General features: G+C 33.1%; 4 protein-coding genes across 4 annotated transcripts; 3 read left to right on the top strand and 1 right to left on the bottom strand.

The window, feature by feature from the left end:
* On the top strand, positions 894-6307 carry LOC109326500. Its single transcript, XM_019559197.1, has 5 exons — positions 894-1055; positions 1230-1297; positions 1694-4487; positions 5492-5525; positions 5957-6307. Exons 1-5 carry the CDS (start codon positions 947-949, stop codon positions 6081-6083), a joined length of 3132 nt encoding a protein of 1043 aa, XP_019414742.1. The 5' UTR covers positions 894-946; the 3' UTR covers positions 6084-6307.
* LOC109326502 (probable pectate lyase 5) lies at positions 5041-23733 on the top strand. Its single transcript, XM_019559199.1, has 5 exons — positions 5041-5054; positions 21804-21918; positions 22094-22831; positions 23062-23200; positions 23470-23733. The coding sequence occupies exons 2-5, from the start codon at positions 21809-21811 to the stop codon at positions 23689-23691; spliced, it is 1209 nt and encodes a 402-aa protein (XP_019414744.1). The 5' UTR covers positions 5041-5054; positions 21804-21808; the 3' UTR covers positions 23692-23733.
* LOC109326506 (photosystem II core complex proteins psbY, chloroplastic) lies at positions 6761-7663 on the bottom strand. Its single transcript, XM_019559203.1, has one exon. The coding sequence runs from the start codon at positions 7500-7502 to the stop codon at positions 6894-6896; it is 609 nt and encodes a 202-aa protein (XP_019414748.1). The 5' UTR covers positions 7503-7663; the 3' UTR covers positions 6761-6893.
* LOC109326501 (ALBINO3-like protein 1, chloroplastic) lies at positions 9955-15943 on the top strand. Its single transcript, XM_019559198.1, has 11 exons — positions 9955-10398; positions 11512-11622; positions 11819-11893; positions 12201-12261; positions 12400-12473; positions 12587-12691; positions 13178-13285; positions 13696-13799; positions 13872-14084; positions 14294-14612; positions 15559-15943. Exons 1-11 carry the CDS (start codon positions 10051-10053, stop codon positions 15574-15576), a joined length of 1536 nt encoding a protein of 511 aa, XP_019414743.1. The 5' UTR covers positions 9955-10050; the 3' UTR covers positions 15577-15943.

Genomic DNA, 26202 nt, shown 5'->3' with positions numbered 1-26202 from the left:
TGGAAAAAATGTCCGTTGGGAGAGTTAGCCCCACATACCTGTGGATGTTCCCGGTTCGGACAAGATTGCCTCCAGTGCGAGGATACCTGTGGGAAACCAAAAAAAAATCTATTACCCATCATTTTTTTTATTATCGTTTATTCTTCAACAAAAAAATACTACAAATAAGTGGTAGATTATGACTAATTGTGCATAAATTTTTATCTCATCTATTTATAACTACATTATTTTTTTGGTGTTTGTTTGATACACAAGATTGACCATGTAAGTGGAGCTTAAAATTGAAATTGGGCATTAGGTAATTCTTTTAGATCATGTCCTCATTGATTCAATTAGATTGTTTAATTTTTTTTCCTTCAACTAAGTGATTCACATTATTTTGTTTATAAGTCGATTTTATAACTTTTTATTAGTTTTGCAACTCAAAACATACTTATAATGGTATATTTTGGATAAAACAATACATTCGGTTAAAATATCTGACAAAAAAATCAAAAATCATGACATTCATACTATTTTATTTAGTTTTAAAAATATTTTTATAAAAATATGACATATGTCATAATTTAACTGCAGATCGTTTTATCTATAAATCTATACTATTAATAAATGGAAAACACAAAATAACCACCCATCATGGTGTAATTTGTGTTTTCCTATTTTGCCCTCAATATCTTTTTATTTCTACCAAAAAACCATATAATATTATTTTCTTATTTTAAAAGTGTATTTAAAAAATTGAATATTAGACTAATTAAATAAATTCAACCGTAAATTTAGCACAAAAAATTATATTTGAATTTATAAAATACAAATTATACATGAAAGCGGGTTGACAGACACGAAAATGCATGTCAACACGCTAGTATGTAATAAAAGGGAAACTTTGTTGTTGTTATTGAGAAGTGAGAAGTTGAAGAGGCTGGTAAGGGTTCTCTTTGTTTGAATGGCGGAATTAGATAACAGCAACACCAACATCATCTTCATCGACACCACACTCCATACTCACTTGGCTCTTTTCCTTTCTCACAAAGATACCATCTTTCATCTCAAAAGTACTAAACCCCTTTTTTTATTTTTTATCACTTTTTTTCAATTTCTCATGCACACGGTTCTTCTTAATTATTTTCATCATTATGGGGTTACATGAACTCTTTTTATCATTTCTAAAGTTATTATCTTTTTCTTTGTGATTAAAATTATATATGTTGCATGCATTTGTATTGTAGAGAGAATTTTGGTGGAGCATCAGTTATGCTTTCCAAAAATTGGCAAGATAGAGATTCATGCTGTCAAGGTATTATATAAATATATATATACATATATATATATATTTACTGCACTAATTTATCACCTTTTCTTTCCAATGATGTTTGAATCATTTTTTTGTTAACTTGTTAATGGAAGTGGATTCTCTTACATGCATTTTCTTGTTATGTGGTCATAAGAAGAAAAAGGAGAGAAATAGACACTAAGGTTAAAAATGGGTGGCTCAGTGTACGAGACTCTCACCTGGTGGGGTCTGCAGAGGGTAAATATGCATGGAGGGTATGAAAGAAATTTTCTAAATTTTGACTGAGACCATTGATAAATTTATTTTGTGTCCATCATGGCAAAAAACAATAGCACAAGATGATCTGATCCGCTTAGCTACATCATTTTGCTAACAGAATAATTTTTTTGTTTCGAGTAGGTAAAGCGCAAAGGGTGCTTTTATCACCTATCAGATTCCATGTTTGTCAAGAGTGCCTTCAATGGTGTCAGGAAGAACTGGTTTCTTAGTGTTGATGCCTCCGCATTGGTGGAAAATGGACAGCATCGGCAATTATTATCTTCTGGTTCTGCTAACAAGGTGGCCTGTCTTGCCAATACCGATAATGCATTACTTGGTCCTGTTGATAATGCTATGGATATTTCACCCAAGAGAGTGTCCGGTCTCAACTATTCTCTGCTGCCAGAATTGGAGAACAAACAAGATGAGAAAGAAGAAGTTCCTTTAGTTAGCCTGGGTGTTTCACAACATACCGGAAAAGAAGTTATCACAAATTTGGGGAGAGATGTTAAGTCCTCTGGCAATAACGACACTGGGATCCCCTTACCACGTTCGGTTCCCGAGACAAAGGACCATCACTATGTTAATAATGAACATCCGAGTTTACAGATTGGATGTGAGGTAGATCGAACCAGTAAAAGCACTCATAAGGATGATTCTAATGCTTGTGAGGAGTGTCCTTCAATATCTGTGGCGAGCTTAAAGAAACAACGGAAGAGTAAAAGGAAAAATGAAGACACGGAGCGAGATGACATTTCAAAAGAAAATATTGCTTCTGTTGATAATCCTCTCAGTGTTTCATCCAAAAGGGTGTCCAGGTCCAACAATTTTAAAGTGCCGCAAGTAGAAAACAAACTGGTTGAAAAAGAAAAGGATCATTTTGGCAGCCCATGTGTTTCGGATCGTACTGGAGAAGTTGTCGAAAATTTGGAGAAAGGTGCAAAATCCTCTGGCAACAGTGACCCAGGAATTCCATTACTTGGTTCAGTTCCTGTGGCAGAGGATCATGTGAATAATGAATCTGAGGTAGATCAATCTAATAAATACAACGCTAAGGATGATTCTCATGTTCGTGAGGATGATCCTTCAATATCTATGCGAAGTGCAAAGAAAAAACGGAAGGGTAAAAAGAAAAAAGAAGACACGATGCAAAATGATACTTCAACAGAAAATATTGCTTCTGTTGATAATGCTCTCAGAGTTCCATCCAAAAGTGTTTCCAGTTTCAACAACATTCAGACGCCACAGTGGGAGAACAAAAAGGATGAGAAACAAGAAAGTCATTTTGCTAGCTCTTGTGTTTCAAAAAATACCAATAATGGCACTATTAAGAATGATTGTAATGTTCATGAAGAGGATCCCTCAACACCTATGCCGAGTGTAAAGGAAAAACGGAGGAGTAAAAGGAAAAAAGAAAACATAGTGCAAGATGACACTTCAAAAGAAAATATTGATAATCCTCTTAGTGTTCCATCCAAAAAGGTTTTCAGTTTGAACAATTTTCCGGCATCAAAATTGGAGAGCAAACAAGATCAGAAAGAAGACATTAACATTCGTGATGAGTCAGTGAAAGAGGCTTCAACAGCTGGACCTGCTGCAAATAAGAAGCATAAGAAAAGGAAGAGATCTTCGACTCATGATTCTAAAGAAATGTTGGAGTTAGAGACAACATCTCAAAAGGATGAAGCACAGAAGCCCGATGAAGCATATAAGCAAAGTAAAGAATCAAAGGATCAACTTGAACATAATAATGACAAATCTAGGGGTGACTCTCAATCTAAGCACAATAAAGTAACCGAAGATTTTTCAGATATAAGGACTCCTGCAGAGAAGAAGCAGAAGGGCAAAGATAAAAGTACACCCGGGGTAGATTTAAGTATGAACAAATCTACTATCAACGACATGGAGATCGGAACAGATGCATACAAAGAAAGCATTGGATCTAAAGTACACCCTTCCGATGTATTGTCATCAATCACCGATCAGGTGATTGAGCCCAAGGAGCTGACGGAGCACAATGTGAATATTGTCATTGATCATTGCCATAAAAGTGATGCTGGTCAGTCTGAGGGAGCCGAGGAAGTAAGGGAGGTATCACCACAAAATGATCCTAAGCCAATGCTTTTAGAAGAGAGTCCACCATCCAACCAGGATAACACCGGTGCAAACGTCGGAGAATCAAATGATATTTCAAAATTAGTTGATGAGAATGGAATGACTGAACCTGTAAAGTCAGAGAAGGAAAAGAGAGGAACAAGAAAAGCTAAGGATTCAAGCAGAGAACCATCACTTAGAGAGGGTACTGGTCTTGTAGATGCTTCTGATAATGGAAAAATTTTCAGACAATTTTTTAAAGCAACCAATTGTAATGCTAAGTCTGGAAATACTGAGATAGAGGAAATGAAAGGCACTGTTCTTTCAGCTACTGGTAATGAAGATGATCTTAGTGCTGATAATGCTGGTTCCTTGGATAATGCCGAAGATGTTGATGAACATGTAGATAAGATGCAGATAAAGAAATCAAACAACAACAAAACTTCTATTTCAAAGAGCATATCAAACCATGCCATGCCTTCCATTGGGGAGAACAGAAAGCCTCATGCTGATGCTTCTCGGAAAAGTGAGGATCTGGAGAAACAAAGAGAACACATTCCTTTATCAAACTCAAAGGTTGAAGGTTCCAAGAAAAAGGTTCAAAGTAAAGCAGGAAAAGCTTATGGTCATGATGTTGGTGGAGTTGTGAGTAACACACAGCAGAAGAAGAGGTTGCTAGAAGGAGCAATTTTCAAGGAAGATAGTAGTGGCACCTCTGAAGATGAAGGTGGAGTTGATAATTCTGATGCCAGCACTAAAACTCCATCAGATAGTACACTCCTGTCTGATTTTTCGGATGCAGATAGCAATGATGGCCTTGGTCTTGATTCACAACAAAATGGTAACCATAATCTATTTTAATTGGGAGAGTGTGCCTTTCCTTTTTTATTTCTATCAGTTATGAAAGATGTTTTGAAAGATGTATGAACAGTTATTAAATTATTGGCTGATTGCAATTCAGATTTTTTTAGTTGGCAAGCCACTAGATTTAAGTATCTTCGGTCAATCGTACAACACGACAGAGAAATTGAAGGAGATGTAAATCATAGGATTCATGCAGGATGGATGAAATGGTGGAGTCCATCAGGTGCCATATGTGATAGAAAGGTGTCACTCAAGTTTAAGGGAAAATTTTACTCTACAACTATAAGACCCACAATGTTATATGGCACTGAATGTTAGACGATAAAAATGTCAAGATGAGAATAAACTCAATATAGTAGAGATGAAGATGTTGCTTTGGATGAGTGGAGATATTAGACAAGATAGGATTTAAGAATGCATGTATTATGAAGAAAGTTGAGATAACTCTTATTGTAGGAAAGGTGGGAGAATCATGACTTAAGTGGTTTGAGCATGTGTGAAGGAGGCCATTAGAAATCCTGTAAGGAGAATAGATCAAATTGAGGTTAGTCCAATTTCTAGAGGTAGAAGAAGGCCAAGAAAAACCATAGGCCAAACAATTAGGAAAGATTTAGAAAGTTAATGAATTGTCAGTGAACATGATTTACCATAGAGCATTTTGGTATCTTTCGTATGTTCGTTTCTATTCCATGAAATTAGAGTCAGGCACTCAACATAGTCCAAGTGTATTTGTAGCTCAACACTTTCCTAAAGATTAATTGTGAGAGCTACTATTTATCTGTGACATAGTTAGGGCTCTCTAGTGAACCAGATGTTTTTCTTATCTAATGCTTACCTAGACTAGTTTTGCCATTTAACATAGTTCTTTACATTATGGTAGTATTGTATCATGGCTACATTATCAGTTTATCTTGTTTCATCATAAAAATGGTGTTGATAGAATTTGATACCAAATTCTTTTTTTTGAACCAAAATTTTCAGGGTTGCATGGTGGAAGAAGTGCCTTAAAAGATGGGTGAGTTAATGAATTTTGCTTTTCTGCTGCTACAAGTTGGCACTTATATTAGGGTATCTTGAAATATATTTCTTTCAAGGTTTGGTTACTAATTATTATGATACGAAACCTTTCATATGGATGGTTTATTCTTGGCTTCTGGCAGGGTATTGCCAATATTTGTAGTTGTATCTTCTAAGTTATAACACTACATGAATCTGTATGTAAAATATTTTCATCTACTTGTCAGAATGTAAGGACATTAGAGTAATTAAAATGATGCATATAATATGCAGGTGCTTTTGTGTGTTGGGATTGACTCTTTGTTGCTTTACTGCTGAAGAATTATAGATCATAAATTAATCTGTATCATTACATATAATATATGTTTTATCATTAATATGTTATAGCAGTATGTGAACTGTGAAGTTCTGAACCCTTTCTTTGGGCAGCATGTCAGGCACAAAAATGGCAATTGATCGTGTTCTTCGAAGCTCAAGAAGGTATAAGAAGGCTAAAATAACGGCCTCTCAAACCGAAAGCCAGCTCGAGTTCGTTCCAGACAGCCTTGCTGATTAGTAATCACAAGTTTCAGCAGAAAAAAAGGACTCTAATTACACAGTATTGTGGTATTAGATGTTCTTCTATTTGGAACTGGTGTCTAGCTGTTGTCTCCACAATTTTGTTGCTACTCTTTCATTATTGTTTAATCACTTTTGTTCTTTTGTTTTTTTTCCAAGTAGAAAACTGGTTTGGTGTTAAAAACCTTGTTTATCTATCATGTGATTTTGTCATTTATTCTAGAGATGATAATGTCCTATTATACCTACAAGTCTACAACACAAACTAGTTTTTCAGCTCAATTGTACTCTGAATGTGATTGAGGTAGCATTTGGAAGGCTTGTCTGGTATTAGATATTTCTTATAATAAATAGAATAGAACAAGACATAATATTAAATATTGTAATATTTTGGTTTCATTAAAAGGGTTGAACACCAAACATGTTGTAGTGGTGTAAGGCCTCACTAGATTTTCATGATGACCAAAAGGTTCAATTCCTGTGAGTGACATTTGTTGGAAGAGGCAACCACGCACTTGAAAGGACTTAGAAAGATAAGAAAATAAAATGTGAATGGGAATAGAAAAATGTTCATTCCTACTCTAAAAAAACAACACCTCATATAAATTGTGCAAACATGCAATCATGTATAAGTAAATTCATGTGAGTTGATGTGTTTGAAGTAGTAAAATGCCAAGAAATAAAAAGAAACATTGATATATATAGTATCAGAACACAAATTACTACCAAATTGTACAATAAACCATGGCATGCACCTCCACAAAACCAAAGCCCCTAGTTTAACTTATAACAACAACCAAAGTCACTACTACCGGGATCTCATCTTGTTGATCTGGTTCAAAGCTGGCTGCAAAATGTTGTAAAGCACCCAAAGAATAGCAGGTGTAACCACAAACAGCAGAAGCTGACCCCTATTATCACTACCTGCTGCTGCTGCTGCAGCAGCATCAGCAATCACAGCCATTTCACTAGCTGATGCATCCGGTGCCGAAACTAAACCTGATGCACCCAACAACCCACCAAGACCAAGACCAATGATCACACCCTTGGTGCTCCTCATTCGGTTGAGTTGGTTAAGTGCTGGCTGAAAAATGTTGAAAAGCACCCATGCTATGGCTGGAATTATAGGTAGCAGAAGTGCTATGCCGCGGTTGTCGCTACTACCACCTTCTGCTATTTCAGCTAGCTGTTGTGCAGCAAAAGCAGCATCACAGCTTCCAAGTGATGCAAAAATAGCACCAGCAATAGCACTTCCTGCAATGGTAATTGAAGTAGTGGGCATGTTGGTGTTTTCAGATGCTTTTGTGAAAGCTAGAGCCTTTGGGAGGGTGTGCATGGAAAGAAGGGAAGTAGGTCTTGGTGGTGTTGTAAGGTTGATGGGTTTGATCATTGCCATGGTTGCTATGGTTGATGCCATTGATGAGAATAGTTAGCTTATGGTGAAGAGAATGAATGTGGAACTTGGCTTAGTGGCTAGAGTTTTGAATATAGATTTTGGTAATGCAAAGTTGGAGTGAGGAAATCCAATGAAATTGTGCTCTATGGATTCTTCTCTTATCCTAACACTCTCATTTGGTGAATTTTGGACCTCATATTCCTTGCTTTCTTATCACTTCACATGTCCCAACCTAGACTTTTCACGTTACAAACTTCACAGTATATCATATACTATTCATTTGTATTACTTTTTTGAAAAGTCAATTATGATTAAAAATGAATGGTGAATGATAAACTGACAATATATAAAACTCTTACACGATCAATACATAATTTTTTTTCTCTTTAAATTTTAAATAGAACAACTTCAAAATTTATTCAACATTTCATTTTCTTCATATTAAAACATGGAGTCTATATTAAGAAGACATTGGTCTAGTAATATAAGACTCTACTAGATCTTCAAAAAGACTAAAATGTTAAGAATTTAATTCCTGAAAGCAACATTTGTTGAGAGAGGTAACCATACATGGAATCAATTAGTTACTTAGCCAATAGATGAAAGAATATCGCTAGTTGTATCAAGAAAATTTCTATAGCATCTAGTAATTAAGAGAATTATAATCATATGCTATATATAGGGACCAACGAGCATTGGTTCAAGTGGTACATGCTTGATTCCCCTTAAGCAAGAACTCGGGTTCGAGTCTTGTAGATGGAAAAAATATTTGTTAGGATACCTGTGGAAAACTAAAAAATATGCTATATATAGGGTGTGGTCTTTACCTTGTATAGAGAGAAGTATGAAAATGAGCCCAAATGAGTTATGGGCATAGTAAAAAAAAGCATTGTAATAGTTAATGTTTGATCTTGTGCATTGTCAATTCCATCTACCTAGGAAACGTGGTTGGTAGGTGACCAAAAAGATTGTGTGATTTGTGTCTTCATTTATATTCTTTCTATGTTGCAAATAGTATTTTGTCTTGTGTCACATTAAAATGAGGAGATATTTTCTTAATAAAATTAACAAAATTAGATCAACCAAAAAAATAATAGATGAATTCATTGTTACAAGTAAGGATAAAAAAAGAGTTTAATGAGTATAAGTTCACAATATAACTTAAAATTGATTAAACAATTTTCTTATTAAACTCGGACCGGTTAATGATTCGACCATGGTACTGAGTGAATGAGTCACTGGTTCAACCAGTGGGTCAATGGTTGGATCGGTTAACTTGGTTTGTATTAAAAATTCTAAAAAATTCATAATACATAACAATATTTAATAATTGTATACTCAAAATTTAAAAACATTATCATGCCTAATTAAACAATAAAAAAAGAACATTTTACTACTATAAAATGACACAAGTAAGTTGTTAACATCATTAAAAACATGTGAACTATGTTTTAACTACAACAAAACATACAATAAGTTTGAAATTTAATTAAACAATGAAGATTTTGTTATAATGTAAATTAACAAATGACAACATAACTACAAATAAACTAAAAGTACTTGTTTTTCACTTAAAAACGACATCAATTTGGTTGTTTTTTTAAAAAATATTTTTTTGATTGACTCGACCACTTCAACCGGTTCGACCACTCGAGTCACTAGTTTTAGGCTTAAACTGATCAAGACAACCTGATTTGATGCAAAATCGGTTAGATAAGAGACTCAGACCGGTTAGATGTCCAGTTTATAGTTGAACCGGTCGAAACGGCCAGTTCGAGCCGAGATTTATAACACTGCTCAACAATAAAATTTTAATTATAGTTAAACATCAATTGACATATTTTGATTAAGTTATATTTATTGTATACACAAGTTATAATCTTATTTTTTTAATATGAAATTCTATGTATTGAGATGTAATTTTACACTCCCACTAATAAAGAAAAAAAGTTGAGATAATATATCTATTTAAGGGGAACACCTTCATCTTCAAGGTTGATATAGCTGGAAACTTTTTTTGTGGTTGTTACTGATCTAAATATGAATAAAGAATTGAGTTTATTATTTTTATTTTATGTTATTATATGCCGGTGGATATATTATTTAATAATAGCATTTTTGGTAGATAATAAGCACTTGAACTATAATAGGATAGTTGAGCAAAAAATAGAAATATAAGAGATATTCTATATTTGTTAACTAAGTTATTAGTAGTACCAATACGGCGTTTCTATACTGTTTTAAGATGCGACGACTAAAAGTTTAAGAGTTTGATTCTTAGGAACAATACTTATTAGGTGAAAGAGAATAATTACGAAACTCGAAATAGATTAATTCCTTACCTAAATCGTAAAAAAGATACAGGTGGGTCCCACTTCATTTTTTATTATTTAAAACCAACATTTGAGAAGTGTATCCCTTACCCTCTCCAATATCACCGCACCACTCCATTTCCATTGCTTCCACTGCTCTCTCTCTCTCTCTATCTCTCACACTATCAATTCTCAACCGAACCGGAACCTAGGGTTTAAACCTTCCCTGAACCGGTTTATTTCAAAAAAACCGATAAATGACGAGTCTATTACCGAACATAATAACCTCTGCTCCGTTACTGAACCGGAAGAACAACCCTCTCTTCCACCGACCTCACTCCAACGCTTTCCCCGGTTCAACCAAACACTTCCTTCGCGGTTCGCTCTCCGTTGCCCGGTTCGGTTTTCACCCCGGTTTTCTACCTGAACCGGATAACGCTGGACACGTCATCACGCAGCTTTTCGGTAGAGCGGAGAACCTTCTATACACGATTGCTGATGCCGCCGTTTCTTCCTCCGACACGGTGGCTGCTACCACAACCACCGCGAAACAGAGCAACGATTGGCTTTCTGGAATCACCAATTACATGGAGACTATTCTCAAGGTATTGTTATTAGTTATTACTGTTATGTGAACTATTACAATGTTTTCTTTCATTGCACTGGATTTGAATTTCGTTTATGTGTATAATTGAAATCATGATTTACGTTTATTCAATAGTAAGAAAGAGATTAGGTGTTTGGCGCGTTTCAATTTCGTAGTTGAAATTAGATTGTAAGAGTAAAATTGTAGTCACAGTTAATTAGGTAGGGAGGGTTTGAGTGTAAAAGTAGGAGAGAACAGAAAATATGGATTTTGTTTTATGTTTATTTGTTCAATTTAAACACGTGATTGTGAATGTAACATTTTGGTTTCGCCGGAGGGGTGAAACCAAAGAATGAAATAAGAAAATTATTTTCGAATGCGTTATGTCCATGCACGAAACATTACCTTAGGTAGCGTTTGGTGTGTGGACAAAACATGATGGTATAGAGTGACATGTTTTATTCTCTTTGGTTTGAGCGTGGAACTGAAAAAGATATTATATATTTGAGATACACCAAGCATAGAGCAGAACTCATGTTCTGTTCCATGCCATAGCATTAGCACGTCTACCAAATGCTACTTTTGTGTAATTTGAAAACCAAGGCTGTTCAATCTGCTCGTTGATGGTTGTTAGGGTTCGGGTGTGGATGATTAGTGTTGATTGCTTTGTTGTAGTTGAGAAACAACATGTGAATAGGATTTACTTTTTGTTTTTTTTTAGAAATTTACAACAGGATTTGATATTTTAGTGGCCTGACCTTTTTCCCTCAAATGCAGAATATCATTGTGTCCTCTCTGATTCTATTGATGCAATTTGCCATTATAGGTCTTAATGCCATGGAAATGACTTTAAAGTAATGCTAATTTTTGTATTAAATAAATTGTTTATTGCGGTCAAATCTCTATGTATAACTATAACTTCAAGTGCTTGAACAACAAACATTTTCGAGAATTATATTTTGAAAAACTCAAATTTTTGTCCCAATAGTAGAACTTCTGACCTAATTTGACAAACTTCTCCTTTTGAAATTGTTGGAAGAAGTTGTGACTTATTTGCAAGTGTGACTTATATAACTATTTGATTAAAAAAATTGAATCGTATAACTGAGGGGAAGTGATTTACTTTTTTCAGGTACTCAAGGATGGGCTTTCTACCGTGCATGTACCATATGCTTATGGTTTTGCAATTATACTGCTCACTGTTTTAGTAAAAGCTGCCACTTTTCCATTGACAAAAAAACAGGTTTGTCCTTGTTGAAATGTGTTTCAGTGGTGCTGATGAGTTGAAAAATATCAAATCAAGTCATGCATCCTTATAAGTTAATGGTTGTAAACTGACTATCGATGATATTGACATTAGAAAAGTCTGATAGTGAATATTCTTCCTCATGTCAATTTTGTAATGACTAAGTTGAAAGAAGTTTTGAGTGATTGTGTAGGTCGAATCTGGGTTGGCTATGAGATCTTTACAACCTCAAATGAAGGCTATCCAGCAACGGTATGCTGGAGATCAGGTATTTGATTTGGCCTCTTTAAGTGTTACTTTCTCCAATAAATTCTCCTTTATAACATAATATTCATTGAACTACTGTGGGAAATAACATTGGAAAATTTCTGAGATGTTACCTAGTCTAGTACTCTAGTTACTTCAACTGTGAAAAATATTGTTTCATCCTTATTTCCTCTCTGAACCACTGGGTAGCTGCTATGATGTTTGATATAATTCTAATGCCACCTTCTGTTAGCATTTTGATGCTGTAACATCTCACCTACGGGATTTTAAATTCAAATGTCGAAGTTTTATATATTGTTTTCTTTCAGGAAAGACTTCAACTTGAAACTGCTCGATTGTACAAATTGGCTGGCATTAATCCTCTGGCAGGTATTCATGACATGATTGGCTTTGTTACAGAAGGATTTTAGATGTTTCTCACCCTTGGCTTTGAGTATGGGACATTAATCTAATTTTGTAAATTTGAAGTCAGTAATTCTTTTGCTAATCTATCTTCTTTTCTCCCAGGGTGCCTTCCTACACTCGCAACTATACCAGTGTGGATTGGGCTATATCGAGCCCTTTCAAATGTGGCAGATGAAGTATGTTGTTGATTATGTTAATTTGCTATCTGATAATTCACTCTTTTCTTTCCCCCCTATGTACATATGATTATATTTTTGCTGGCTAATGTTTTGTTTTTGTCTGATATAAGGGACTTCTTACTGAAGGCTTCTTCTGGATACCCTCTCTTGCTGGTCCAACTACAGTTGCAGCACGTCAAAGCGGCAGTGGCATCTCTTGGCTTTTTCCTTTTGTGGTGAGTATATTACTTAGAAAGTAAACGTACTTCTCTTAAGAATATTGCAAAATTGTAAGTATTATGTCCTATCCACTTCATTGAACTGTATGCTTAAGTATTATGGTCGTATTAAATTATTTGTAATTCTCTGTTTTTGGCTTTTTTCAAGGTTTCCCTGGATGGAAACAATATTCGAAACATCAAAATTTTCCTGTTTTTGGCAAGTTACACAATGCCCATGATATGACACATCTCCTCCTTGTCTTATTAGACTCAATAACTCAATGAATGTTAAATGTTATGATATTCCCCCTCTTTTCGTAAGTGGTGCATATCTTTGGAGGCCTGGTTCATCTTCATGGATCTAGATTATTATATATAAGTTTTTTTTGCATAATATCATTTTGCTTTCATTCACATCATTGATGATTTCTGGAAGATTCTCATTGGATTTGAATTTGAAGTTTGTTTTACTGTTTTTTTGCTTTAATCATTTAACTTCAGGACGGTCACCCACCCCTTGGATGGGCAGATACATCAGCTTACCTTGTCTTGCCTGTGTTGCTTGTCGTCTCTCAGTACATCTCTGTCCAAATAATGCAGTCATCACAGGTCAGTCTTGTTAATCATGCAATTAAATTGGATACAAGCATGTTCTCGTCTTAATATTGTCCCTGAACCATATTCTACTAGTGTTTTCTTGTGTGTTTGGATTAACTTATTTTGTGTTCAGAACAGCTTATACTCAATATCTTCTCGAGAGAGAGAGAGAGCTGTTGAGAGTGACATATAAGAATTAGAGTGATGGCTAGTTTTAGCATTGACTAGGACACTTTTTATATTTGATAATTTATACGTAACGTTCTTCCTTTTCTATCACCTCTGCATCTAATATGTCATATTAACCGCTCCCCTCGTCTACAAGGATTGAAGAAGACAGTATTTATATTATTTTATTTTTGTGGACCTTTTTATGTACATTTTAAGTTGAGTTAATCTTCAACTTGCATGTAAACTTTCAGCCCAATGATCCCAACATGAAGACTTCTCAAGCCTTAACCAAGGTCCTTCCGTTAATGATTGGTTACTTTGCTCTTTCTGTTCCTTCTGGTCTTAGCCTTTACTGGTAAGCACAAGTAAAATCTTACCAATGTTTTCTTGTTAATCCAGATTTACCAATTTTGCTCAAGGTGTGCAGGTTAACAAATAATATATTAAGCACTGCACAACAAGTATGGCTTCAAAAGTTAGGGGGTGCAAAAAATCCGATTGGGAAAATCCAAGATGATATTGTGAAGGATGAGTTATCACAGGTTCAGAAGTCAGTAGCTAAACTAGATTCTGTGAAAACGGAAGCAGTGAAGCAAACTGAGGAGAAATTGACATCAAACGGGCCACAACCCGGTGAAAGGTTAGTGATTTTATGCAGTCACACTTTCTATTTTGTATGAAAAGAGACTCTTCCCTTTGCATGATAAGGTTGCGTACATCTACCTTTCCCAGACCCCAGTCACCCCACTAGATGGGGCCTCGTGCATTGGGCCGGAAAAACAGTTTCTATTTTGCGTTGCTGCTAGTTTATTTTCACTTATTGTAATTGTGCTTCTCTTTCTATTGCAGATTCAGGCTACTAAAGGAGCAAGAGAAACTGAGAAAACAACAAAGAGAAGAAGAAAAAAGAAGAGTCGAGGAAGCAGTAGCTAAAGCAACTAAAACAGTTGAAGAGGGAAATCAAGCTGGAGATGATTTAGTTGTTGAAAAATCTCAGGTTGTGGCTGCTGATACCGATCCATCCACCTCTGGAGTAGTTGTAAATGGTAATTCGTTAAGTAAAAGCTTGGAGGAAAATCAGAATCCTACATCTACACCTCAGACAGAAAATAATGAAGGATCAGCTCATGTCAATGTTGTTGGAATAAATGAGCAAAGTCAAGACAAGGTATTACTGGACATAAGTATAGGCCATTTTTCCTAATATTTGTTGGTTATGGACTTGGTGCTTTGTTCATAGGTATGCTAGAAAATCCCCTTGGTTTAAATTGCTGAACATTTGAGAAAGGTCACCCATAGCCATAGAGGGTGGGTGAAGTGAGAAAAATCTCTTACTTTTGAAACTTATTTTTCCCTCTCATGTGTAAGGGATGGGAATAGGTTTGGCCATCCTCAGTCACCTTTTCATTTTGGCTGAAGTTATAAGGATCATGTCTGTAAGAGAAAAAATTAATACTAACATATCCTTTCATATGGGCTCTCGAAATGGCATCTTTGCCTACGAAGATAAAGCTGTATGCATCTATCATTTCCATACTCTATCAGGTGGGAGCCTCTTGCATATTGTCACCCTCTTTTCAGTCTTTGATATGGGATGATTAAAAAAAGATGACCTAACGTACGAGTCTCTCACGTAGTGACACATCCTTTGATATGAGCTGTTTGCTTGGTGATTACCATAGTTATTAGCCATTTAAGATTGCTTTATTATGTTTTAGATGCTTTAGGCTTCGTTAGATCTCCAAGATGACCAAAAGATCAAATGTTCGATTCCTGAGAGCGACACTTGTTCAGAGTGATATTCACGAACCCCCAAAGAGATTAGTTCTTTGCCCATAAGGGTGAGGGATACCCTTGCTAGTACAAAAAAAAATGCTTTAGTCTTCTTATACTATGATGGTTAAATTTAGCAATACAGTAATATACACCTGTAATTTAAGTAATAGTTTGTGATATTATTCTGCTAGTCATGAGTTTTGATTTATTGTTGTGAAAGGTAAATATTTTCTTGTTTGTATTTTTTTTATCCAAAAGGAAACATTCTTTGATCTCGAACATAAAGATAATTATATCATAAACCATACAATTTCTGTGTCTAATTCATAATTTTGCAGGAACCAAAAGAAGTATGAACAAGTGCAACTACCACAAACAAGAAACATCCCAGATCAGAAGAGAAAGGATTGATTGAGCAAGTAGAAGAGTTAGAGAAATTCAGCTTCTGGAAGATTCACTGGCCCAATTGCAACCTAAATATATTAGAAACCCAACCACACTTCCATTTTTGTTCTCTCTGGTATACACTGTATATTGCCACAGAAACAGTGGAATTAACAAGATTCCACATTTCAACCATTGCTATGAGGAAGTGGTTGTGTATTTGATGGCTGATTTGGCAGCTTCATAGTTTCAGATTGTATTATATTTTCACCATGAATTTTGTTATAAATAATGATTAATAAATCCCTATTAGAACCATAATTACATAATTCTTTCTTTTTTAATTAGTATCATGTACCAAATTCATCGTATTGCATACCATGTATCCGGTTTATCAATGTAAAAAGTGATGAGCCACGTACGCAAGTGAACATGTATTAAACTGCTTATCATATAACTATAATTAGAATCGATGCTTAAAAGTATGTTTGCGAGTTTAGTTTTAGATGGAAATTAAGGATAAAAAAAGACTTCAGAGTCATCTCACAACTATATTATATGACTTTTAAGTCTTCCCTTTTTGTTTATTTGTTTTTCTCAAAATCAAACTATAAATGATTGACCTAAGTTTTTATAAAATGCATCTTACTATCCTTTCATTTTTATTGATGAGAAGGACTATATATCTATATTGTAAATGTTTGTACACCGTTTAATTACTAAGTCAATGAACAATGGAGTATTGAAATATGCACCATTTATTTTTATTAACTAATTGATTTCTATTAGTATGAATGAAATGTAAACATTTTATTTATAGCTTAGTGCACTTAAATGAAACATGCCACAGTATAGTATTTGAGGATTGGGACAAGTGATCAAATTAATTTTTAAGAGATGTGATTGTAAATTATTTTTCAATAAAAAAATTTAAAATACAGAAATTTCATTTTCTCCTCATATGCTAATACTTCTTTTCCAAGATAAGAGCCAAACTCAAGTACAGAGGTTGCAATCTTGTGTAGAAGCCTTAATACCTTTTATTTTAATTATTAAGCAAATAATTTTTCCTGTATGAAATAAATCATCCGAAAATTAAAGGGAAAATTATATATAAAGGGAAAATTATATATAAAGGGAAAATTAAAGATATGCTTATTAGTATTTACTAATAATGATACGACGTTAAAAAATCTTACAAAAATTGATTTATTGAAGTAAAAAATAATAATGTGGCGCATCTACTCCTCATCCTAGTCACCAATTGCAGAGAAATCCAATAATTTTCAATTAGTGAGTAGATCTAAATCATTAAATGTCCATAGAATTAATGGTTAAGATGAAGAGTAAGTTTTAGAAACTTACTTTTGGAGTAAGTGTATCCTCACTGATTCATGAATATGTAATGGGAAAGGGATTTCTATGTAGATCGGTGGGGGTCACATCTTCCATCTCATTCTATCTTATAATGTGTGTTACTCCATGTACCATGAATATGATTTGTTAGAAAAATATTTAATAATTAAACTTTTAACTTAAATAGTTTTTTCAACCGATCACAACTCAAAACACATGAAATAACACAATGTAACAAATGTAAATGGCATCAAGCTGTACACATGGTTTGTTAATGAGAAGTTATGTTGATCTAATAATGTTATGATCACATGCATGATTTGACAAAATTCATCACAAGTATATATGTACATGTTATATGCAGTACGGTACGGTGTGGTATATAAGATCCCATTAATCATTTGAATCAATACCATGGCCTCAAATTAAATACCACTTTTTCTTTGTTTATTCATGTATCAAAAGTTCATAATTGCATTCTCATATGCCTCCAATGCACATGATTTTAGAGAAGCTTAGACCCACCACCTTAGGTTTATGCATGCCTTGTGTAACACATTAATACTTCTTTTTGTACAAAGACTTCACATTAATAACATTTGCTTTCATTCAACTTTTATTTCAATAAGTATTGTAATCATTATAAAAATAGAGAGTCAAAACAAGTATGGTAACATATAAATAGTTTTAAATTGCGATTCTGAAACCAACAAGGTGTTAGTCTAATAATATAAGCTGCATTAGATCGCTAGGATGACTAAAAGGCAAGTTCGATTCCTCACAACAACATTTGTTGGAGAGATAGCCATGTACCCCAAAAGAGATTAGTTCCTTATCCAAAAAGGTAAAATAATACCCTTAGTAGTACAAAAAATTGCAATTTTGAATACCAACCATAATTTTTATGAAGTCGATAATGAATCACTTCATAGTCGATAAGGTTGTAAGCTTGAGTAAACATAAGAATATTATTAGTGGGTAGTTTATAAATAGGCCTATCTAAACTTAGATACCTAACTTGCTTAAATTTTTTACAATTATAATTGTGATCATCAAGATATAAATTTAAACCAATGACCAATAATATCAATCATATGTAAATATACTCAATCATCCAACAAAATTCAAATCTCAAGCACATGCTTTATTATTATTTGTTGTATATTTTGACTAATTCGTAGTTATACTATTACATTCATGAAGCCAATAGTACATTCACTCAATCTAATAATCATGCAAGCTAGTTAACAATAATCAAATTGTACTCTTAATTATTCTTTATAAATATGTATTCACATGCATTAGTTGATGAACATTTACGTGCCATTCAAGAAAAGCTTTCCACGGATAAAGTCAATTACTTGATCTGGATTTCTGTTCAACAATACAACCTAATATTTCTCGACAATAAAATGTATGCAGTGATAGTATATTAGTTTTATATATTCTCTTTGTATTATTTATCATTTATGTTTTATCAACATCCATTCTTCAAAAAAGTAATACAAATAAATGATAGAGAATTATACTCGTATATAGAAGTTATATTCAATCATATTTCTATTAATAAGAAAAGAAGGTGGACACTACAACTATATTTATAAAGAAACATATATTCTGAATGATTATTATGATAATTTGTAAGTACCTTATCATTCTCAATTATACTTATAAAGTGTTAACCATATCATGTTTATGCAAAAACAAACTTATCAAAACATGTGGCACATGTCACCTAGTACGGACAGACCTAGGAGAATTGGAAAACATATAATATAGGATAATTATTTCTTGAATTCACTCTTATTATTCTCATTTGTGTGCTATATTTAATTTATCTTCACTACACTTGTATAATATTTTCACCCCAATTACTAATATTTATAGGCCTTTTGTTAACATAAAACTATTAATTTAACCAAAAGTTATTGATTTTGTTTGAAAACAAAATCGGTTTAAAAACTTGATAGGACCATGAAAAAAATCTTCTCTGGGACTATAAACATAAGTTGTCATTTTTATGTTTGTAGGGATAAAAATGTAATTTTATTATATTTAAAGAGTAAAAATATCGTATTTATTATTTAATATCCAAATATAAGATGGTTTATATGGAAAAAGAAAATGCAATTAAGTTTCATATTTGGAGCATGCATATAGATATAAGGCTAAAAGGTTGAATGTTGTAGGACATGATGACCCAATTGGAATCTTTAAGGGTATGTGGCAATGACAAGGTCAAAGAAATTAGGGGTTGGGAAATGACATGAAGTGTAAATGGGAACACATCCCACATGGCTGGAACGTGCTTTCTAATCCATCACCAATTCATGGATACCATGGTCTCCCATCTCAAACTAGATTTTTTTTTGTTAATCGAGAAATAAATGCATGTTTCTTCATTTATTTATAATTATAAAAATATAATTTTATTATAATTAAAATGATAAATGTGTCATGGAAAATTATATTTCTCTTTGTTTTCTGAAACATTGTCTCTCTAATAATGAAGAAGACCTGATTCATAAGGAGACATTGACATGTGACATTAAGAAAAAATTAAAAGATTTTAATTTATTTTAAGTATTTATTTTTAAATTCAAAACAATCCGGGTCTCACATTTTAGTATTAGAAATGATTTCAGTATTGGAGATGATTTCAGTCCCTCCAATCATTACTTTAATCTTTTTCGAGATATGTGGCTACCCCTCCAACAAGTGTTGCTCCAAAAAATCGAATATTTAATCATTTGATCATCCTAAGAATAATTAATGATTTATTTGTGAATTAATTTTTGAATGATAACAAGATAATATAAACATATTTAGAAGTTATGAATCATATTTTCATCCCTTTACCAAAACTCAATTTACAAACACATCGTAATTGGAATGTGACTCCTTTATGAGAATTAGAGATTTGAATTCCAATATTGCGACACAAGAATTACTCTAACCGCTACTTAAATTTTGATCTCTCTTTTTCTTCTCATGGTATGTTATGAGAGAGGAAATAAAAATTGTTTTGACCAAGGTTCATGAAAATATAAAAAAAAAAGACTAATATTTTTTATGCTATCAATGATATTTTTTTTACTTTTTTGGGCAAAGAATTAATCTTTTTCAGGATTCGCAGTTACGCTTCCTAACTGATGTGAAAATTTAGTAAAGTCTTACATTACTATATCATCGTCTGGTAGGTAAAAAAGAAAAAAAGTGGTGTGAAAATGAAAACTAAAGATCGGAGTTCAGCACATTACATTTCTCTGCGCGGTTGACGCATATGCATGTGTTCTTGTCAGATCATTAATTGCACATTATTTTCTTCTTTGCAAACAAATTTATGATTTATGATTCTCACACTTATTTCATTTCCATCATTAATTGTTATCCATTTATAAAGTTTTATATAATAATGTTTATAATTGCACATTTTTCATTCATAAAGTTGAAATTATAATCTACCAACAAAACAAGTTTTGCAATTGTTTGCAACAATTGTAAATGAAAATAGATGTAAAAGTTTTGTAAAGATTGAATGTACCTTTTAGACACCAAGGATTTGAAGAAAAATAAATAAATGCAAAGTAGATTTGGATATGGAAAATTAAATGTTACCAAAATGAAAAGGAATGGACAAGGATTAAATATTATTAATTGTGTCTCATTCATTGTTTCGAGCCAATGACATACTGTCATATGAATAAAAGAAAACTTTAAAATACGAAAGGTAACATTCTGAATGACTCGAAACAGAAAGTAAAACACTATTAGGGATACATATCTCTGTCCCTAGATTAATAGGTGTAAAGGGATATACATAGATGCATGTTGCAACTGGAAGAGTAGTGCAGTACTAACATAACCAACTTACCGACAATTATTACATCTATATGCATGTGTCGGTGCACACTTAATTGATCGTTAAACTTTCTAACAACATTGTAAACCACTTCACTTTCAATAGTGGAATAAGAAGAAGCCATTCAATAATGATAAAACTTGGGTCCGGGTTTGTTTGGAAGTTAAATTTTAGAAGGAGAATAAATAAAAATTAAAGAATCGAGAGTCATAAAATATGATATAGTTCTTAATTTCTCTTTCTTTCCGTTCAAAATTCAATTCCCAAAGTGACCTAGTTTTTTTAACTATTAATATAAGGTGATATGCATGTTAATTATTAATGGAAAACATAATCATAAACGTCTGAATAATTTCACCAACTTGTTGAAGTGATAAGCTATAAAATGGGTAATAAGGATATGTAATCTAACCCATATCTCAAATCATACATTAAATTATAATGAAGTAAAAATAGTAGAAAAAATAATAAATATTTAATTTTTTAATTGACATTAATTTAGAAGGTGGTGTGAAATAACTATCAGTATTCATTTCATGAAAACCGTATTAACCCTTCAATGTGTTTCCATATACTCTTTACTAATTAATCATGACATTTTTTTAAAGTATAGTATTCATACTGAGTTGTAAACCATTTTGTTGATTCTTAATTATATTATGAATTAGAATTTAATGAATGCTTGATAAACTTATCATGAATATTATAACCACAATAAGACTAACAAATTTCTGGTTTGGAATTATATAGAATTAGGAACCTTGCTTAAATAACAATCAAATCACTTATAATGTCCCTTATTAATTATGATTACCTTAAATCATGGAATTCTAAGGTCTCATGCACCAAATATTTATTTTATATAAGGCACATTTTCCTAGTTTAATCCCTATATATACTCAAAATTGTCTTCACATTTCTTCACAAACAAGTTTCTTACTCCTTCTCTCTGCTGTTTTTATATTCTGAGTGTAGATCAAGAAATTATGGCAATTCCACTCTCATTTATGTCACTATTCTTCCTACTTCTTTTACCTTCCTTCATTTCCTCTTCCCTACTTCAAGATCCTGAATTAGTAGTCCAAGAAGTACACAAGTAAGATACAACATTTTCTTATTATCGACATTGTTATAGACAACCTTATATGTACATCGAAGCTCGACAACTTCGATGTACATATAAGTACTTAACTTTAGTTGTCTAACTTGTATATGCTAATGATTAGCATCATAAAAGGGTAACAAATTTTGGGTCTTATTTGTTTTTGCAGGAGCATTAATGCATCTAGAAGAAACTTAGCATTTCTTTCATGTGTAACTGGTAACCCTATTGATGATTGTTGGAGATGTGATACAAACTGGGAAAAGAACAGAAAGAGGCTAGCAGATTGTGCCATTGGATTTGGTAAACATGCTATTGGTGGCAGAGATGGTAAAATATATGTAGTTACTGACCCTAGTGATGACCCTGTGAGTCCAAAACCAGGTACTTTAAGATATGGTGTGATACAAGAAGAGCCATTATGGATCATATTCAAGCATGACATGGTGATAAAACTCAAACAAGAGCTTATGATGAATTCTTTTAAGACTATTGATGGTAGAGGTGTTAATGTTCATATTGCTGGTGGACCTTGTATTACTATACAATATGTGACTAATATTATAATCCATGGTATTAATATTCATGATTGTAAGCAAGGAGGGAATGCTTATGTGAGAGACTCTCCTATACATTATGGTTGGAGGACTCTTTCTGATGGTGATGGAGTTTCAATCTTTGGTGGAAGTCATGTTTGGGTGGATCATTGTTCTTTGTCGAATTGTCGCGACGGCTTAATCGATGCTATTCATGGATCTACAGCCATTACAATTTCTAATAATTACATGACACATCATAACAAGGTCATGCTTTTGGGTCATAGTGATAGTTATACTAAGGATAAGAATATGCAAGTCACCATTGCCTTCAACCATTTTGGAGAAGGACTAGTGCAGAGAATGCCAAGGTAAACAAGGAATTAGAATAATGATTTTCTCAAAAGCACTTTTCTTTACACTTTTTTTCATACCTGCTTTATGGTCATTGATCAAAAGTCATTTTTCTTTGGAAACAGCAATGTCTAGATGATAGGTATAAAAAGGGGTATGATAAAAAAGTTGCAAGATTCTTGATGAGTTAGTTCTATATGAGCACCATTTTTCACTTGAGTACTCTTCATAATTGTGCATATTGCAGGTGCAGGCATGGTTACTTTCATGTGGTGAACAATGACTACACACATTGGAGAATGTATGCCATAGGAGGGAGTGCTGCTCCAACTATCAATAGCCAAGGCAATAGATTTCTTGCTCCTAATGACATCACCTTCAAACAGGTTAGATTAGATAGACAAGAATCAAAATTCTCTCTTGTTAAAAACTCTTTATTGCATAGTAGTGCACCAAAAAGTGACATCAAAATTATGTCCTATTCACCATTTGGTGCCAAACTCTTGCTTTGAACCATTACAGCCGAGTTTGGCACCAAGACAGACTAGAAACAACAACAACAACCAAACTTTTATTCCACTAGGTGGGGTCGACACATGGATCGAACAATGCCATAATACTCTATCATATATTAATGTTACACTTGATGTTTCAGGTGACAAAGAGAGAGAATACACCACAGAACAAATGGGTCAATTGGAATTGGAGATCAAGGGGAGATTTATTGTTAAATGGTGCATTTTTCACACCATCAGGAGTAGCTGCATCTTCAAGCTATGCAAGGGCATCAAGTTTATCAGCAAAACCATCTTCTTTGGTCAGTTCAATCACAGCATCAGCTGGATATCTTAACTGCAGAAAAGGCTCACGCTGCTGAATCAAGAGCCTCAATATCATATCATATCATAATAACAATAACAGTAAATATCCATTTTAGTCTCTCGTATTTTTCGATCTTAACACTTTAGTCTTTCAAAAAAGAAAAGACCTAAAATGGTCCGAAAAATTTCAAATGTATGTCAAATTAGTCATTTTTGGGAACCATTTTAGGTCATTTCTTTTTTTGTAAGACTAAACTGGTAAAGTCGGAAAATATGAGAGACTAAAATGAGTATTTACTCTAAGGCAAAATAATTAAAATATGCCAATTGTAACTACTGAATCAGCAAAAATGATTCAACTTTTTTGTATATTTGAACATTTTAGGCACTTTGTTTTGTAACTACAACCTTAGCTTGTGTACATAGCTACATTGCTAAATTTCCAAGTTGTTGGATGAAGTTGATAGGCACAAGTGAAGGAGTTGACATTAATTAAATGTTCAATCATAAACAAGAAATGAAAAGTAAAGTTTCAATTATTTGCTTGGAAAAAGTTTCTAGTGGACATGTTTATAGAGTTAACAAAAACCCTTAGGGTTAGTTTGAGAGTTGGATTTTGGAGGGGAAGGGAGGGAAAGGGAAGGCTTGGGAGCCACGAAATACACTTATAAGATGGCTCTCAAGTCTTCCCTTTCCCTCCTTTCCCCTCCAAAATCCAACTCCCAAACTAACCCTTAGAGTCAGCTCAGTTGATTAAGATGTCGAATATAAAAAGTTAGTACTCGAGTTTAAATTTATGGAAAATGTGTTATGTCCCCTCTTACCCTCGAGATCATATGAGTCTAATTCCCTTCGTAGGGAAGTTCATAACTTCGATCTAAATTGTATTGAAATCGTAACCTATTAAATAACATGTTAGTAGACTCTAATTCTACAAGAAATATTTCTCTTATTTTATTAAATAATCAATTCTAAATATAGTCGATAGATCTGAACTATTGGAGAAGATAAAAAGACTTATATTATAAGTCAAGCCTGATTTGTTGAGATTGGAATATGAGCCATTGGATGTTGATCCAAGTGTTGAGAATTGGCTTAGCCCAACATATATTGAAAGCAACAAATGTAAATCCCACAATTTATTTGATCATGTGGAAGATACTCCTCACATGGAGTGGAAGTGAAACTCAATTATCATCATTGGTAAATGGAGCCACATAAATCATAGAAGGGGCCATAGCCCATTATATCTAGACAACCATATTAAATAAGTATGCATTGATAAGTTTGAAAAAGCATCAATTGTTTAAGATGGATTGGCATATATTTTTCTGAACATGTTCCAATAAATTCTCGTCCCCATGTTTCAAATTAATCACATTCTAACCAGTAATATACAAAAGTTATTTTATGTTTTTATGACTTTTTTAATTATATGACAATTTTTAATTGGACTGAAACACTATTAAAACACCTAAAACGGGACACTTAATCTTCATTCTATTTTTGTCTGACAGGCAAGTAAATGAGTGATACATAACACATGATATTTATATTGAATACAAAGTGACAATGGTTGAAGTTTGTGTCTCCGACATGATATAGTTGCTATAAATGACTACAAAGTAACATGTTCCAAAATGCATTTAATTGCACTGCACAATGGAAGGTCTCTTATTTAATCAAATTTACTTTTCCTATTCTTTTACCCATCCTTTTCATGCCTATTCATTAACATCAGATCTGATTAGAGTATAGATGCTTTTTTATATATATATATATATATATATATAAAAAGACGATCCAGTGCACGAGTTTTCGACCAGGTTTATAACCTCGTCCTTGGCCATCTAGTATGATTTATGAGCATTTACAACAGCAAATAAAATCATTATTTTTATTTTAGTCTCATACATTCTTTTATAATTTATTACAACTCTTATAAAATAAGAACAACATTTATATTTTCCCACTATGACAAATATTATTCTTATTTTTATTTGGTCCCACAATATATACATTTTTTCTATAACATCTACTTCTCTCCTCACTTTCCCTTGGCTAAGAACAACTGAAAATTGTTCTTATTTAAGGGGGGAAAATCAGAAAATAAGAATGACACGTCGGAATCAGAGTAAGAATATTCTTATTTCGTTAAGAACGACCTTAAGAACAATCATCGTGGTTGGTCTTAGTACCCAAACTCATTCTTATTAATAGTATGATTTGTAGAAGTTTAGAATGACAAAGATTGATCAAACTAGAAGTAATCCAAATAATTTATTATATAAGTAAAAAACGTTACAAATGATAAAATAATAACGATCAAAATAATAACAAATAAGATAATCTTCTCTGTCTTGGAACCTCCGGTGTGATCTAAATAGATCCTCACAATCTCCATTACAAGTATGGTGAGAAATTTATTTGATACCTATGCTTTAATAGCATAGAATCAATGTCTCTGGAGAAATTCATGCTCTCATGCTAGAAAAATGTTATGTTCTAATTAAAAAATTAGAGATTTTATAAAATCATGCACCCTTAGAATCAATGCATCTCACTCT

Source organism: Lupinus angustifolius, chromosome LG14, assembly GCF_001865875.1.
Source record: "Lupinus angustifolius cultivar Tanjil chromosome LG14, LupAngTanjil_v1.0, whole genome shotgun sequence".
In the NCBI taxonomy this organism is placed as follows: domain Eukaryota; kingdom Viridiplantae; phylum Streptophyta; class Magnoliopsida; order Fabales; family Fabaceae; genus Lupinus; species Lupinus angustifolius.
Note: the sequence above shows the minus strand (reverse complement) of the source record. Positions and strands in the feature narration are given on the sequence as shown.